Source organism: Chiroxiphia lanceolata, chromosome 8 (genome assembly GCF_009829145.1).
Source record: "Chiroxiphia lanceolata isolate bChiLan1 chromosome 8, bChiLan1.pri, whole genome shotgun sequence".
NCBI classification, from domain to species: domain Eukaryota; kingdom Metazoa; phylum Chordata; class Aves; order Passeriformes; family Pipridae; genus Chiroxiphia; species Chiroxiphia lanceolata.
Window position 1 is genome coordinate 3,606,438 of NC_045644.1, and position 18,356 is coordinate 3,624,793.

At 48.2% G+C, this 18,356-nt stretch overlaps 2 protein-coding genes across 2 annotated transcripts in view; one reads left to right on the forward strand and one right to left on the reverse strand.

Moving 5' to 3' along the window:
- Positions 1-13,435: 13,435 nt before the first annotated feature.
- NKX1-2 (NK1 homeobox 2) lies at positions 13,436-17,050 on the reverse strand. The gene is given in 5 exon segments (XM_032694967.1): positions 13,436-14,004; positions 14,981-15,215; positions 15,217-15,336; positions 15,339-15,615; positions 17,001-17,050. Coding segments are annotated over 5 exon segments (1,251 nt in total).
- A 679-nt stretch (positions 17,051-17,729) lies between these two features.
- The window catches only part of LHPP (phospholysine phosphohistidine inorganic pyrophosphate phosphatase), an 82,254-nt gene continuing 81,627 nt past the window's right edge, over positions 17,730-18,356 (forward strand). Inside the window, exon 1 of the mRNA XM_032695104.1 lies at positions 17,730-17,875. Coding sequence (XP_032550995.1) covers positions 17,760-17,875 — 116 coding nt within the window. The 5' untranslated portion in view covers positions 17,730-17,759. The remainder of the gene's footprint in view (positions 17,876-18,356) is intronic.

Sequence of the window (18,356 nt, forward strand, 5' to 3'; positions counted from 1 at the left end):
TCAATTTGCTAATATGTTTATGTCTCCTACTAGCCTAATTCTGCCAACAAAGTGCCCTACATTGGCTGCCAAAGGTGGGTGGAGTGCACAAAGCACCAAAAGGTGGTGCCTTAGGGGCTAAATTGCAAAACGCATTTCAGAGTCACGGCTGTTGAATGAGTACACATTTGTACTGTGCCCAGTTTCTTAAGTCCAGAGGCAGTTGTTATCTAGGAGCTACTGAAACCCCTTTATTTCTAACTGAAGTTATGATTTTTTGTGAAATCCCTAAAATTTTAAGGCTGAAAATAAGCAGTGACCCAACTGTTTTGAGCACTACACTTGGTCCCAGCTCATTCTGCCCCTCTGCTCCACTCTGGTGAGACCCCACCTGCAGTGCTGCATCCAGCTCTGGGGTCCCCAGCATAGGAAGACATGGGCATGTTGGAGTGAGTCCAAAGGAGGCTCTAGTGACCAAGGTCACTAGAGGGGTGGAGCATCTCTACTATGAGAAAAGGCTGAGGAATTGGGATTGTTCAGCCTGGAGAAGAGAAGGCTTTGGGGTGACATAATTACAGCATTCCAGTACCTGAAGGGAGCCCACAAGAAAGCTGGAGAGAGACAATTTACAAGGGAATGCAGTGACAGGACAAGGGGGAATGTCTTCAAACTGACAGAGATAAGTGACAGATGAGATATTACAAAGAAATTCCTCCCTGTGAGGGTGGTGAGGCCCTGGCACAGGTTGCCCAGAGAAGCTGTGGCTGCCCCATCCCTGGAAGGCTGGATGGGGTTTGGAGCAACCTGTTCAAGTGAAAGGTGTCCCTGTCCATGTCAGAGGGTTGGAACTGGATGATCTTTAAGCTCCCTTTCAACCCGAACCATTCTGTGATATCTGGTGTAAAGAGGAAAAATGCATAATTTTGTTTGTTATATACTCACGTTTCTCAAAGCACATCCAGACATTCATAGTCACCTCCAGTCACCCTGCTATGTGTAGGGTCTGAATGAATTTTCAACACGAGATTGTCACCTGCAGGAGGTTTGTATTTCCTTTGGTTTTTTTACTAAAATTGTATCAGAAAGCATAATACTTTCAGTTTTGAGACACTGGATGCATTACACTACACTATAGACCCTCTGCATTTCTTCAACTGGACTTATAAAGTAATTCCCTGATTTTATCATTTTCACCAATCATACAGTTGCTCCCACAAATTAGGCAGCCTGAATAGCTGAGGATCTTTAAAGTTTCTAGGGAAACCTGAAATGGGAGCTGATTCCTTTCTTCCCACGTAATGCCTTGAGTATTTAAAGGCCAACATCTACTTGTCTGCAAGAAGTAGCTTTAAAGTGATTGATTTTACCTGTAAATAATTTATTACACAGCTGAAATCCCAGAAAAGAGTCTTTATAAATACACAGTGTATTTCTTGGGGTTTAGCAAAACAATAATGTCTGCTACTGTGTATTAGTAAACTTCCAAGCAGTTTTGATGCCATGCCCTAGTGAGAGAGGAGCCTGTAGCCTCGATTTCACTTTAAAAGAGAGAGTTGCTGTACTTTGTTCAACTAAATTTAGTCTAACAGGAAGAGAACAAAGCCTAGCCAGCAATTAAACTATGGATTGGTATGGTGTTCAGTTCCATACTCTAAGGAGCATTTAATATAATTTGGTACTGATTAAGTTCCCTTAAACAAAGTTTCCAAATATTTAAGTGCCTAAAGATAATGAAGACAATCATAAACTAGAGAGTGAAGAGTAGATTGTGTAAAATAAACAGAAAGAAAGAAAACTCATCCTGTCTAATGTCAGAATTTTATGTCCCTTGGATTCTCATACTCTGGTTCATAAATTCCTTTAGTCTTGATTAAAAAAATTGAATAATCAGGCCATCAGTCAAAGTGAGAGGATTTCTAAAAGGATATTTCAGTGCCATCAAGTGGGGTTTTCATGTTACGAAAAAAATGTTCCCTCTCATATGACAATTTTTACTCTATAAACAGAAAACACTTTTTGCTACCGCTACATGCTTCATTTTTCTTCAGTTTTATACATAATTATGTTGGATATATTACCGTTAAAATATTCGTGTTGATTTTTTTCTCAGACCATACCGTTTCTGTGTAAAAATAGAATAAATATCACCCAGTGTGGGAATATACTAAACTATATTGTGTACAAGGAGGAGGCACCATTCTCTGAGACTGACACCAATAATTTAGCCAGGCAACTCCCCACATGTTGGAAAAAAATACAGCTTCAGTTTGAAGATTCTGACTGTGGAGATGGATCAGATTTGTTCTGCTGACTAATTGACATGCTGATCTTTGTCTAATTAGTAGTTTGAATGTGTTGGTTGTAGTTTCTAGTCCTTGTTTTTCTTTATGTTCTCTTCCCTGAGGTTAAAAAGCCTTTTAATACATGGTATGTTCTCTGTGTGTTAGTACTTCTGTGCTACAATCAAGTTACCTTTCAAAATTTCCAAAACAGGTTAGGAGGGCAGAATTCCCACCTGATACATCTAGCTGGACAGGGCTTGGAGAACCTGGGATAGTGGAATTCTAAAAAAAGAAAAAAAAAAAAAAAAAGAAAAAAAGAAGTCAGCTTATGCCTGAACTAGAAGTTTGATACAGGATTGTACATGATACATGCAGTTAAATTATTTCATGATAATCTCACTATAGCACAAACAGGGAAAAGCACTACAGAACAATGAGACTGCTCAGTGGCTCAGTGTTCACCAAGACATTGAAAAAGGAAGTGTTCTAAAAATATTTTTAGCCCCCTGTACCAAAGCACAAAGAGAAAAATAAAAGTTCATTATTTATGGTAGTTGCTAATTTATATTTCTCAAGAGGCCAGAAAAACATACAGTTAAATGTTTTAAGATGTACAGGCCAGTGAAACTGAGGAGGAAGGGGCAAGAATAAAAAGGCAGGGGGAACCAGCCAGGAGAGGGGATACAGTTTTACAGCAAAACATGGAATTCTCAGGGCAGAGTGAGTTTTCATGGCAAGCACACACTACAACAAGTGTGAGAAGGCAGAAGTGAAAACAAAAGCCTAAACCCCAAAATTGCATGTTTGCTGTTTGAACCGACCTTGTCAGAGACCTTTGGGGAGTACAGCAGACGAAGACAGTAATTTTCCCTCCTCGGATAACCTGCTTTATTAATAAATGCACACTCAGTTCTTTTCTGCCTCTTTTACTGAGTTAAGAGCGGGCATGGAATTTCTGGGAAGTTCACAGTGTTGGTGACGAAACCTCTGGTTCATTCAAGAAACGGAATGCCCGTCAGCTCTCCCCTCCCCTCAAAGCCTTTTGGAAACGGAACTAAAACAGCCCTCATAAAGAACCGTTTACCACAGCAGCCACAGTAAAAGTTCCCGTAAAGGACCGGGTCACTTGTAACAACACGCTCAGAAAAACACTTCCCCTTCTCATGTGCCACCCCTTCTCCACGCCTGTGTTCCCTGTCCTGTACCCGTCAATGCCAGGAGCCCGCAGCGCTGGAAAACACACATTCCTGGGCTGCAGCTCCCAAAGGATGGCGCGGCCAAGAAATCCACCCGCCGCTCCCACCCTCCCGGCCGGCGACAGGTGGCTGCTCTCCGGGAATACCCCTGGAAGCGATCCCGCCTGCCCTCCGAGTGTGGGACAGCACACCTGCCGTGACTCCCCTCTGCCCAAAGTTTCCGCCGAGCAATCATTGCAAAGACCCAAATTCCAGCATTTGGCACCCTCTGAACGTCGCTGTGATGCACCTCCCCGGCAACCATTCAGCCCCAAAATCGTGCTCCGTTAAGCAGCGGGCAAAATCCCCTTCTCTTTTTCGCTTGAAAACCGGTCCGGCAGCAGCAGGAGGTTGCCTTTGCCCACCCGAGCCACCCCGCCCTGTCCAGAGCACCTCCGGAGAGGTGTTTGTGCCACACTTTGTCTCTCGTGGGGGGCTTCAGCAGCCAACAGCCCAGAACACAGAGCTGCCCGCGGGAGAGGCTGCCCGCGGCAGCTGATCCCTGCTCCGGTTGATCCCTGGCTCGGCGGCGCTTCTCGTGCCGACCCAGACACGACCACGGTGCTCGGTGCCCGCTCCCTGCGGGGGCTCGTCGGTAACTCCCCCCTCCTCGGGGAATGACCCGTCCCCAGGAGGAAGGGAGGGAGGGAGCACAGACCTTGCAGGGCTCTTGCCTGGCCACCCCAATTCTGTCCCATGCACCTGAGGCTGGGCAGGTGAGGCCAAGGCTCCCTTTCCTCCTGGGGAGTCATTGTCCGAGCACATGGATGCTCATTCTGGGCAGGACCTGCAAACAACACGGAAAAGGCAAAAGGAAAATGGTGTCTTCTGTTAGAAAAGGAGTATCTGTGAACACAAATTTTGGACCAGTGATGCAGCCATTAAAGGAGGAGAAGAGATTAGAGAAACTGAGGAATACTTTTATTACACACAATAATCAAAACCAATAAACACTGAAATGGACTTTATTGAGCTGCAACACCAGGACGGTCACAGGAGGCAAAGGCGAGAGGAGCATCAAAGCAGCACCTGGGAGTTTGTTTGAATAGGGTAGATACCTAAAAGACTCCACTTGACAGTACCCAAAATATGGAAAAGAGAATACATGAAGTGTTCACATATTACAGTAATTTGCCCTGCAGAACTGATGAAAACTCTGACCTACTTGAGGAAAGAGGGTTATTATATCCATTCTGCTTATCCAGAAAATACAATTTGACATGTGAGTAAACCATAAAGTTATAAGAAGAAACAAGTTAAGTCATGCCAGTTGTTAGGAGTAATTCTGCAGCTCTGTCTCTGGCAGAAACGCTCATTGAAGTCGTCGGGAATTAGGCATGTGAAGAGACTGAGGAATTGCATCCCAGTTACTGTGGTTATTTAGGGGCAGGGCCTGTACAAGGGAATTACAGCCTTGGCCTCGTATCTCTGTTGGGCTGCACAAGCTCAGTGGGTGCCAGGGATTCACATGCTACCCTGGATGCTGCTGAAGCCCCAGTGCCATGGCAGGGTTGCAGAACCCTCACTCAAGTTTAACGCTGCCTTAGGAATGCTGCAGGAAGTGTCCAGAGTGCCTCAGCAGGTGATGTTCAGCCCCGGGGCACCAGTGTTCAATTCTTCAATGGCATGGGAGAGTCCTTCACCTCACAGCGAGACCCAGACCAGTCAGCAGGCTGGAGATGGAGCTTGTCCAAGTCAGGAAGCTCGAGGTGCAGGTTCATAATTAGCTAAAACCAATACACATCAACAGTGCTGGCAGGAGGACAGTCTCAACCCTCTTCCCATCCGTAGCAAAGCCACAAGGGTAGTAGACTTCACCCTTTCTCCTGTTGATGAAACTGTGTTGCCACTCAGCAGAAAATTTTAAAAATGCTTTTCTGAGTTAAAGGCAGATTTGAAGGCAAACCTCACAGTCAGTATATTTTACTGGGGAACTCAGCCTTCAGTCCTAGTCTGATGATGAAGGATATAAAGCTATTGGGAAGTGTCCAAAGGATTCTACAAAGATGGTGAAGAGTCTGGAGGAGAAGCCATCTGAGGAATGGCTGAGGTCACTTGGATTGTTCAGCCTGGAGGAGACTGAGGAAAGAGCTCATAGCACCTACAGCTTCCTCATGAAGGGAAGAGGAATGCCAGACACTGATCTCTTCTCTGTGAAGACCAGTGACAGGATCTCAGGGAATGGCTGGAGCTGTGTCAGAGGAGGTTTAGGTTGGACATTAGGAAAAGGTTCTTCCCCCAGAGGGTGGCTGGGCACTGAACAGGCTCCTCAGGGCAGTGGTCACAGCCCCAAGGCTGACAGAGCTCAAGGAGTGTTTGGACAACTCTCTCAGGGGCATGGTGGGATTGTTGGGGCTGCCCTGTGCTGGGCGAGGAGCTGGACTTCAGTGATCCTTGTGGGTCCCTTCCAACTCAGGATATTCTGTGATTCTGTAATTCTGTGACAGCTGGTCCTTCATACTGAACAACCTTCTGAGAAGAGTGTGATGTTGTCACACACTCTACAGGCCAACCTTGCAGGTGTTTGTGTCACCTGAGCAAGGACTGACAAGATACTATCACACAGTGAGGGGACCCTCACAACACATGTGAACATGGGGACATGAGCCATGTGATATTCCTTGGTTTGCCCACTGTTAGAAAATGTCTGGTGTTTTACCAATCCTACACAGGGGGAAGGCTTTTCTGTGGCAGGTTTTCCTCTTTAAAAATATGTGTCTGGAAAAGACCCAAGAAGAAGATGAAGGTGATAAGACTACAATGGGTAGATGGGTGATTTCAAGAATTTTCTGCTTGTGCACTTTCATTTTCGTAAATGGGAGTTGAATTCATGCAGATTTTTCACAGTGCCTTACATAGAAAAATGGCTTTCCATGGCCCATGGTTGTGTTATTCTGGTTATTCACTGACAGCACAATTCTACAATAAGACATTTCTTGCAGGACGAGTAACTTTAGCCTTTCCTGCGTCACAGCTGGAATATTTCACAGAGCAGTGTGTCAGAGCAGTGGAGCAAAAAATCTTAATGTACGCAAAGCAGATCTGCCTCCAGTTCAGTTAAAGGTTTCTTTTTTAGCTCATACCCTTCGAGATAGTTTGGCAAAGCATAGCACAACCTCCTCAAAATAATGCTGTTTTATATGATGAGTGTTAGTTAACCCAGCTTAAAGCACCACGGACAACCCTTATAGCTGATGTTTCTATTGCAGTATAAACCTTGAGCTATAGTTAATACTTATCCACCCCAGTTTGTATGTTAGCTTATTCTACAAAGATTTCCATGACACTCTGTTAGATGACAGCATGGATAACTGAATCACAGAATGAAAATAGTTTAAATTACTGTCTTCTGATAGGCATTGTTCCCCATGTGTGAACTTACATTCTGTTATTTTCCTTTGCAGCTCATCACCTATATCCAGAGCCTTCCACATGTGAGACATTTTATTTCCATGTGAAACCTAAAAGTAAATTATAAGCCCTTTTATTTCTTGAACTTGTAGTTCATTAAATGAAAGAACCTTTCTACATACATTTCTGGTGAGCATCACATTCTTTGGATGTCATACTGCCGAGAGGACACAAATTGGAGAGAATTTGGCATAAACAGTTTTCAGATGTCCCAAGACTGTTTAAAAGAGCTTTATGAGTGGCACTTTCTAACATAAAACTCAGAAATGGTAAAATAAAGTCCAAAGAAAATGGGAGTGAGACTCAGTTTAAATTTCAGGCTTTCAAGTGCCTCGTATGTGACCTTGCTACTTCCTTGTACAAATGTATTTTGGTTTGGATCCTGCAGACACTGTGCTTCCTAACTTCCAATCTTCATTCTTAGATTTTATCAGGACAATGATTTCTGGAAAAGACAACTACTTTACGTGCTCTTCAGGCTTTCAAAATCTGACCCAGATGGCAGCTATAACTGCCGTGAGAGCCCACAGGAAAATGAACATAAATACATCCAACTGGGTAATAAGAATAAATACTTTGTCAATTTGGTTAATCTCAGGATTGAGCCCTGAACATCTGGATACACTTTATCTCAGGAGCTGGGAAACTCTTCTCAAAATTCTACCATGACACATCCCCACCAGCCCTGCTGTTCAAGTGTTGCTAACCTTGCTAAATGGTGAGCACCCAGCTGCTCAGGGCTGCTGTGGTCTGGAGCAGGGCTGCTGTGGTCTGGAGCTGAAGATCTTACATAATACTGCCACCAAGTCAGGCTTTAACTTGGCATCACCGTGGTGAAAGATTAGCAATGTAACCTATTGCATCACCTGCCACTCGTCATTACCTTGGGATGACCTGCTGTCACTTCCTGGACTTCCCTATTCATGACTTTAAACTATCCTTAGATTTTTTTTTAGAATACCTGATAATTCAGAAAATTAAAGGCTTTCTTGATACATGTTAGGACAAAAGACTTTTTTTTTTTTTCAAGTCCGTCGTTTCAAAACAGGTTCTTTCAGAATAATTGTTTTCAAAAATCACACAGCTTGAGGTATGGAAATATGGAGAGCATATTACCAGAAGGAAGGAATCTTCAGAAAGCAGAAAGACCTTGACAGAAAGCAGCTACACTTAAACTGTCATGTGGCTCTTTCTTAGGAGGGACAAATAAACTATAAAATAATGTAAATGATTCTTTGCCCTCTGCATCTTTTCTATCAGAGTTCCCTGCCCACAGCAGGGATGGTCTTTAAGGTCCCTTCCCACCCAAACCATTCTAGGATTGATTCTATGATTCTTCAAACCAAGGCTCTTCTGGGGCAATTTCAGTGAAATGCAGTATTTATACCATTCACTGATTCCTGTGACTTTTGGGGTAGTTCCATGGAAGTGATTGGAGGATAAGGAAAGCTGTCAATCTAATGGCACAAACACCACACAAGAGATGTTTGCACAGGTGTTGGATGTTGGGACATCATCACAGAACTGACCTCACCAGAGAGGACAAGATTTCAACTCACCTGACTCTCTGTTATGTCAGATTCTTAGAGATCCACAGATACAAAGCCTGACATCTTTTAAGGCTCACTTTTTGCAAAGTTTATGTAACTCTGTATATTCTCTCCTTGTTAAAAAAAAAAAAAAAAAAAAAGAATGTTTAAGGCTTCTTCCTTTAACCAGTAGCAGTAAAATAACTTCAATGATCAAAGCTACTATAACAAATCACCATGTGTAGAAAGGAGTAAAATCTTGTATTTGTATTGATCTTGTGCATAGATCTGGTTTTACTGAAAGTGTTTTTAGTCTGTCAGAGGCTGCTCAGTAGAAAAGCACAAATCTTGAATACTGCTGAAATCCCTCTGCAGTGTTCCAGCGTGCATAAGCCCCATGGAATACCACATTTTCAATTACAATTTTCCCTGTGGCATTACACAGAACACAGAAAATGAGATGATCAAATTGAGAAAGAAGATAGATTGGGAACTCTTTAGTGTTTGAAGGGGGAAATCCAGGAGAAGTGGAGTTCAGTATTTTTTCTGCAGTAGAAGGCAACAGTAGTGTTGCTACAGGCTACATGAATCACAGCAACCACAGAACAGCTCCTGTGAAGAAAATGGTAAAGATGCCAACTTAAGAGGCTAAAGCAAACCTGTCACAAGCAGCTCATAAATTAGTTGCACACATCATTATCTTCCCAGAAGCTTTTACTGACTACACTACCAGAAACAAGGCCCAGAACATGAGTTTTCTGTGTCAAGAAAGTGCTGTAAAGATTTGATCAAGGTGACTTCAGCTGATACAGGGTCATACTGGAAAACAAAAACCGTGTTCAGGCCTAGTGATGCTTGAACCCCATTATCAACTTTTCTTCAGGAGGACCTGACCCACTAAATATTTTGCCTGACATTTAGTCTGCCTGTGAGTTGTAAAGCTGCTGAAAATCAGACTTTGATCTCATTCCTAAGAGGCCTGTGGGACCAAAGCAATTCTTCTCAATCATTCCTGGCTCACTTGACCACGTAGTGGGTTGATGAGGCATTTAATAGATCACCTGTTATATTTTATGAGGCCTTTGATAAACACATGGGTTTGACTTTCATTGCTTTTCTGAACGTGGTGTGGAACTGGCTGGCCAAGAAGAGACAATGCCAGAAGACACTGCCAAGTACCTCTCAGCCTCTGCTGCCACCAGGAGGTGACACTCACATGTTCCACAGTGAGCACAAAAATCCGTGGTCATGTCTCTTCCAAAGGAACTCTTCTGCCAGAAGCAGGGACAGTAGAAGGCCTCTGAGTTCCCTCTCTGCCTGCTCCTTGTCTTGGGTCATCCTTGCTCCTCTCTCCATGGTCCTACTTGAGCAATCCCCAGATGGAAAACAGGGAATTCTGTGCTTAGCTCAGGAATTTGTGTGTGGGTAGCATGTAGCTTATTACAGATGTTCTAATAATAATGAGAGAGAGAGTAAGAGAGAGATTTCTAGGAAAGAGAGATTTCTAGGAGACCTCGAGGAGAGATTTCTGGAAGGAAATTTTCCAGTCACGTACTACACAGCAAAATGTACTGATTTTCTTCAAGAAAAATGCTTGGTCAGTGGCATTACAATAAATACACTTATCTTTAGTTCCTCAATATATTTAATTTTTCAGTGTGTTCTCCCAACTTAGCAAACCCAACTGCACGAATTGTTTTGGGGTTTTTTTCTTAAATACAGGTCTGAAAGTCTGGTTAAATTGACATTTCTAACATTTCCATAACTGTGATGCTGTGGCATTCCCTCGTGTACTTCTTTCATTATCAAGTTAAAGGCAGTTGGTTTCCAAAGTGATTTTGTGGTTCTTGGACCCAGAAGTTACCAGTAGTTTGGGCAGTTTGACACCAGCTGCTGCTGCTGCTGCCCGCTCACTGCAGACACTGTGAGTACAGATGATGTGATGGGAATCATGGAATCGTGGAATGGTTTCGGTTGGAAGGGACCTTAAAGACCACTTAGTTCCAACCCTCTGCCATGGGCAGAGATGCCACCCACTAGATCAGGCTGCCCAGGAACAAAGGAGGCTACTAACTTCCCTATTCTCTCTGGAGCATTTCAATTCAAAGCTCTTTTAATTTAATATAGAGGCATTCCTTACTTTTCACACGTAGGACTCACTTGTGATTCCCCTTAACATCTATATTCAGCTGTGAGTAAAGTCAATTTTTGTCTATGCCTGAAAATATTGCACAAATCCGCATTCAGAATTGTTAGAGATAATGGATACTCAGTGGGGCGTTTCCAGAGGTGTTACCAGTGTGAATGGCCTAATCTGGGCAAAGTGGTGTTTGACAGTGGCTGCTGCTTCCAGGACTGCTTGGAATCACAGCTGTAATAAGTGCCCAGTCACCACATCCCTAACGAGAAGCCAGAGATCACCCTCCCGAGCAACTCCACCTCGACAAAGCAGGGAGGGAAGGGTCTGTCCAAAGGGCTTGGAAGCATTTAGCCAGAAAAGCTCTGGTGGCCTGGGATCAGAGCTGGAAAATCTGCATTTCCATTGACATGCATTTCCCTTCCAATACTGTGCAGAGGCACAGGTCATGTAAAGTGGGGACCAAGACGGATATTAACTGTAATTAACTGTAAAAAATTTGGGGGAATCTGGGTTGGAAGTGACTAGACAGAGTGGTAGAATAAAAAGGCTGGAGTTTCTTGCATAGGAATCCAGATTTCCTATAAAGTTAATTGCTGGCAAAGCAGAGCCTTGAAAGGTTTATGAGCAGCAAAAAAACACATCTCAAAGGAGGAGGCAATTTATACTATCTGTTTATTTTGATTTGTAACATTCCCTGGGTTTTGGGGTTTTTTGCTATGCTTTACACTTCTTAAGGAAAAGAACTAATCATATGACCATAAGAGGGCATAAGTCTTTTTTACACCAGAGATTTGAGTACACTGTGGGTCACCAGCCATTTCATGCTCTGGGAACCTCTTAGAGAGACAGCCAAATGGTATCAAGACCTGTTTTTTTGCATGCACAGTGATGGTAATCACAAGTAGGAGGTCACGAATAGTCAGGAGGGTTTAAGTCTGGTTAGTCCTAACTTGAGGCAGAGAAAATGGACTGGACAAGCTTGCTGGAACATCTTTCCCTTCCTGCAGGGCTTGAGCTCTTAATTGCCCCCAGGGCAGCCAGAACAGAAAGATAGTTTGTTAGCAGTGGTGGATCCTGGTGGCTTGGACACCTGAGACTGCTGATCCACTGGTCAGAAAGGAGGGCAGCTCTGGATGTACACTGAGGGGCTAAAACAATCCCATCTTTTGTAACTCTAACTTAAATTAGAGATAAAAAGTTACTTTAATTAGCCTGCAAGTAAACACATTCATATAGCAGTTATGACTTCCCAAACCCATGACCTGAGGTGAACCTCATGTTCTGTTAATAGCTCTGCAAATCATTGAGAAGACACTGAGTACCTCCTCTTCTGCGTGGAAAGACAACTCAGGCCGTTTCAGCTGGCTGAAGCCTGCTCTTGTGGGTCTCACAGCTCCATTCCCTGCAAATCTGGGAGTGGAGAAGGTGGTTTTTGCAAGAGATGGGTGTCCCATGAACCCCCTCCTTGCAGCCAGCCCAGAGGAGATGAGATACAACCCTCAGCCACTGACACACAACACAGGGCACTGTCAATATCCACACAGGGAGGCAACCAGTCCACAAAGCAGACACTGCTTCACCCAAGTACAATTAAAAACAGCTAAACAGGGAATAATTTTAAAAAAAACCCTTTTTATTTAGATCAACACAAGAAGAGCTAGATAGGATTTATGAGCTAAGTTTTTTGGTTGGAGAGCCAATGTGTACTTTAAAGCATCATCAGAGACCAAGAAGATACAGTCTTGAACACCGTGTTGCAATAATTTGTAAAACTGCATGAGACAGATTTTTTTAAACCAATTACTTCCCGTCCACTCAGAGACAGATAAGCCCCCAGCTAAAATTCCTTTTCATTCCAGTGCTTGTAAAGATGAAGATGAAATATGATTTTCCTTCTAACAAGTGCTCCAAAAAGCAAAACCAGAAAAAGCACATGTTTCTCTGTTATGGAAAATAGGTCTCGGCATGCTGCAAATTCTGCGTTTTACTTACTTTCTACCACAAATGCCCCCTCATTAAAGAAATGAATACTGTAATCATTTTCTCAGATTTATGTTTTCTTTTCTGCCTCATTTGGCACTAATGCTGTGTTATTACAAGAACAACTGTTCGCTGCAAAAAGAATGATCTTTAGACTTCTCATCCAAGACCTTTGAAGTCACTGGGAATGAACTGCAAAGAAAGGCAGGGAGGCCGTGGACATGAGCAGCAGTTGAATCCTTTCCCACTGACCAGGCAGATTTTCTTGTTGCCTGATGACACAGAGCTGCAGTTTCCTACCCCTTCTCAGACAAAAACTCTCCTCCAGGTAGAGGCTTGCAGTTTTCAGGAACGGTAATAAAACGTGGGTCAAACAGGGTGCAAACAAGTCCCACGAGCAAATTCAGAGCCTGGGAACATCTTCACCGATGAGCGTCCCTGGGATTTGAAACGGCCACGTGCACCATCATCAGGATCAGGATCACAGCAGTGGTAACGAGTGCCACAGCTCCCGAGCCCTCGAGGGTTGAGACATGTGCTGGCAAGCCAAACGGCTTTAACAATGAACTTGGAGAAGAATCTGGAGGGAATTAGTGTCAGGCATGTGTAAAGAGGGTTACTTTTCCCATCTCCAACACCTATAATTACATCTCAAACGTGCTAATAAAATCCAGTGGTTACAGTGGGGTTTTTTTTTCTCTGTGTCAAAGTTAAGCATGCTGCCGTGATGCCTAAGAAAAAAAAAATCAACTTTCTTACACTTCCAATCGCCATGCAATCACCAGAAGCGATGACGGCTGGGTCAGAAGGGCCGAGGTGCGCTCCTGGCTCCCGGGGGCTGGGCTCGGGAGCGGCCCGCCGCCCCCCGCCCTGCTCCGCTCAGAGGTGCGGGGCGTAGAAGGGGCCGAGGTACGCGGGGCCGAGGAAAGGGGCGAAGGGGCCGGCTCCCAGCGGGAAGGGGGCGGCCGGCGGCACCAGGACGTTGGCGGCGGCGTAGGAAGGGAAAGTCTGGAAGGGCAGAGCGGCGGGGCCCGGCGGGCTGGGGCTGCCGCCGCCCGCCGCCGCCGCGGGGGATGCTGCGGGGGCCGCGCCGTCGGCGCCCGGGTGCTGCTTCTTCCACTTGGTGCGGCGGTTCTGGAACCAGATCTTCACCTGCGTCTCGGTGAGGCTGAGGGACAGCGCCAGGCTGAGGCGCTCGCAGACCGACAGGTACCGCGTGGCTCGGAACTTGTTCTCCAGGGCCACCAGCTGCTCGTAGGTGAAGGCGGTGCGCGCCCGCCGCGGTTTCCCGCAGCCCGGCTCCGCCCGCCGCCGACGGGCGCCCCGCGGCGAGCCCGGCTCCTCCGGCCCGGGAGAGGGCCCGCTCCCGGTCCCGTCCCCGCTCGGGTCCTCCTCGTCGCGGTCCTGCCCCGCGTCCTCGGCGCCGCTCTCCGCCGGGCCGTGCGGATCTAGGCGAGATGGCAGCGCTCGTCAGATGGAGCGCACCCTCCCCTCCCGTCACCCCTCCCCGCTCCGAACCCCGGGCTTCTTCTCCGACATTTCCCCCCCCTCCCTCCCCTCTCCCCAGCGTGGAAATATAAGGACAATCATTAAAAATAAAATAAAAGGGAGAAAAACCCCGCCCGCCGTGCGAGAGGAGCCCCCCGCGCCCACCCCCACCGCTGTGCCACCGCATCCGCGGCGGGGAGGGGGGAGGCGTCGATATGGATTTCTTACCAATTAAAAAAGAAGTTATTAAAGTCCCCTTCTGAAGCGAAATAAATCCCCTCCCCCCTCCCCATCCCCGCGCTAATGGAGTTTCAGATTTGCGAGGGCCAGATCGATAGATGTCATCTATTAAAGGTAAGTTTTAATCGAACAATATTAGGATCAGGCCGGGGGAAGGAGGTTTGAAGTGGGCACCTGCAAGCTGCGGGCAGGAGATAGGCGGGAGTCGGTAATAGGATATCGATCACCAGGAGCTAAGGCATCCTCCGGTGGGGACGGGCTGAGCAATTACCCAGCCGGCCGTCCCGCGGGCCGGGGCAGCCGACCGCTCCCGCCCCGGGGAAGGGGTGCGCCCGGGGGCCGCCCTTCCTCGTGGACAAAAAAAACCCAACAAAATCCAAAACAAAACAAAAACGTGCGGTGCCCCAGTAAGAGCCGCGGTCCGTCCGGAGCCGGCACGGGGCGGCGGCGCACCCTGGGATGCGCCATCCTTGTCGGGCGGTAGAGGATGCCCCGCACGCCAGGAGCCGTGGAGGACACACGGATACCGAGAACTTTTCCCTTTGCATCATCGAGACTTAAAATTCAGTTCCAGCCCCCCCTTCCCTCGCTCCTGCGGGAGCCCCGCCGGGCGCGGGGGCCGGGGGTCCCCTCTGCCGGCGCCTCCACCTGCGCGCCCCGCCAGCGCCGGACGGAGAAACTCGAGCGCGTTCCTACCATGTGCCTCTAGTTTATTCCTCCCGCTGCCGGGAGCAGCAGCGTCCTTTCCTACTTCAACTCTTCCCAAACTTTTCTCCCGCTCGCCCGAGCGGGGGGCGCTGCCCCAGCTCCCCGCGGCCGGTTCGCGTCTCCTGCTGAATTTCTGGGGATCCAGGATGTCTAAGATGGAGAAGGAGATTTTATGATGGATGGGGGCCGCCTTGGCCCCGCGGTCCGGGCATTCCGGCATCCCACCCCACCCTCCGCGCCTCCCGGAGACCTGCTGGCTGCCAGCGCTGCCGGGCGCGGAGCGGGGCCGCTCCCGAGCCGCAGCCTCGGCGCTGGCGGCGCGGAGTGAGCGGCGGGAGGAGGGTCGGGCGGGGAGGCGGAGGGGCCGGCGGCGGGGTGGGGGCAGAGGAGGGGGCAGCGCAGCCATTGGCACGCCGCCCCCGCGCCCCCTCCCCGCCGCGCTGGCTCCGCGGGGGCGCAGCGGGCGCCTCCCTCCATCCCAGCCTCTCGGCGATGGAGCTTTCCCCTCACCTGCCTTGGGATGGGAGGGGGAAACGCTCAGCGAGGAGGGCCGGGGGCGGCCAGGAGCCTGCTGGGTCCTCTGCCAGCACAGGGATGCGGCTGCAGTCGCAGCCCGCCGGCAGCTGCCGACCCCCGGGTCCGGAGAGCCCCTCGGCTGCTCCTGTCCCCCCACCGTCCGCTGACACACCTGCAGGTCCCCACTCAGTGCCGGCCCAGCGGGGTGACCCTCGTGTTCAGAGGGCCCCGGAGAGGAGGGATGGCTCCTGCATCCCTCTGCTGTGCCAGGTGGGCTCTGGGCTCCAAGCGCTCCCTCTGCCAGCGGCCACTCTGAGATGTGGAACTACTGCGTGCTCCACAGGGAGAAATGAGCAGCTTTTCGTTTCGGGGCAGCTTAGGATCAGTCTGGTTCAGACTTTGGGCCAAACTCCTGCAATTCACCCGTGGTGCTCAGAACTATTCTCAGTGAGTAGGGAGGGAAACTGAGGCTTGCCTGTGTTGGAGGAATTCCTGCCCCACTGAGCAGCCCCCCAGACTAACCCTCCTTGCTGCGGGGGGAAGCACTTTGTTGTCTGGTCATACTTATAACACAGGGTAGGTGACAGCAGGCCAAGCCTCTCTGCACCACCTTGCACCAGCCACATGATCACTTCTAGCCAGCCCTGCTTATTGAAAACATGCTAGTAGCGTCTTTCTGTACAACTCTCTCTGTTCAGGGGGACCCTTTTCTCTCTCCTTAGCATTTCAGCATTTGTTGGTACCACAAATCACCAGATAGATGAAGGAAAAGGCACCCTTCAGCCAGGGAAGACAACCCTCAGTAGGAATCTGCTACTCCACCTGATTTTATACCTAGGGAAAGATGCAGAGCACAGCCTTCTTCCTCTTCACAAGTGCCTGATCAGAACTGGGCTTACACATTAATCTCAGTGCTATTGCAAAGGCCTTAAGATAGGCCTTAAGATAACAGGAGAGCAAGATGATGAGATGCTGATGTGCAGGGTGATGTGATTACAAGTAGCTGTCGTTTTTAATTATGTGGTGGCAGGATCCAACAGCCCATTTGGCCTCTGGGATGGGATACCACAGGTATGTAGAAGCAAAGGGAGCTCTAGCCTGAGGAGTTCACACTCAGAAGCTACAGGTGGGTAAAGGTTGGTTTTGGGAATGCTTTGGGTGAAGAACTGGAAAAAAAAATTAATCTGATATATTTGAGACCACTTCTGTTAGAGTTGTTGGGTCTGCAGGACCTCAGAAGGTAAATTGTAGCACTGAGATTATTTTGTGAGCTAACAGACATCTTCAAATATCATCCATTTAACACCTGTATGCACAGCAACCTGCAAACACACACACACACACACACGTGGAAAGGCACAAGTGAAAAAGCACACACTCAGGGACTAGTTTTAGCACTCTGGAGTTGGTCCGTTTCCCAGCTCAAGCATTAAAATTCAGCCCGAGTGCTGTCTTCGAATTGCTTTGATGCTAGGTGGGTTTCAACCCTGACCTGTCCTGACGGCAAGTGATGGCTGTAACAAGCTGTGGATCAATATTCATAGCGGGTGTCCTGGACTGATAACACTATCCAAGACAATGTTCGCTATCGGTGCAGGCAGCTGAGATATTGCGCCATTAGTAATGTTGTTTTAAATAACCTGATCCATTTCTGGGTCTGTTTAATGAATTTCACAGTTTAGATATAATCTTTAAGGAGAAGCCAGAGGCTATTCCAGAAGCGGTGATGCAAATCAATGCTGCCAAGGCTCCTCTGCTTTCCTTAAAACAAAATGGACTATAATTCCACCGCAGCTCCTTATATATTGTGGGGAGTCGTGGCGTGCTATTGATGGTATTAGCAATGAGAAGGTATCTGAGAGAAAGCAGTGTTATCTGTAAAGTTGGAACGCACCTGATAAAATCTTATCCGTGATGCAAAATTCTTTATATGATGAGTCAGTGTGGTTTTTTGTTTGTTTGTTTGTTTTGTTTTTGTTTTTTTTTTCTTGGTTGTCATATGAATCAGAGAATGGCTTGGGTTGGAAGGAACCTTAAATATCATCTGGTTTCACCCCCATGCCAGGGATGCTAGACCAGGTTGCTCCAAACTTCATCCAGCCTACTTCATCCAGCCTGGGCTTTTAGCGCTCGCAGGGCCGAGGCAGCGGCAGTGTCTCAGTGGGAAGCTCAGGGTGAGGTGCCGCGGGGCGGAGCGGAGCCCGGGACTGCATTTCCCGGCAGCGCCCGGCGCGGGGCCGTGCGGGCGGCGATGGCGGGCTGGGCTCGGGCCGTGCGGGGGCTGCTGCTGGATGTCAGCGGGGTCCTCTACGACAGCGGGGCCGACGGCGGGGTCCCCATCGCCGGCTCGGCCGAGGCCGTGCGCAGGTGGGTGCGCGGCCCGGGACCCCCCTCCGGCCGGGGTCGGGGCTGGGGGTCCGCCCGCGGTGGGGTGGGGACACCCCCGCGCCTGGGTTTGACAGCCCGGGGTGGGCGGTGGTCACCTTCGAAAGGGCATTTAACTCCACCGAGTGCAGCACAACCTCGCAGTGCAGCCCTCGCTGCGCCGTGTGAAGTCCCGGACAGGACAGCAAACGGGACCTTTTGGGGTCGCCTTGGTGTTTTTTAGGGTTATCGAAGGTAAGGGAGCCCGCAGACCCTGGGCTGTTGGGGAAAGGAGCGTGGAGCAGCGCGGCAGATCGCATCGTGCTCGGGTTTGTGTTTGCTGTCGTCAGCGCACACGCAGCAGGGGCGGGTGATACACGAGAGGTCTGACACTGTCCCCGGTAGTAATTTTTAAAATACTGCACGCGCTGGCATGGTGCTTCTGCAAATTGATTGACTTTGCTCTCAAATTAGCTGAGACTTC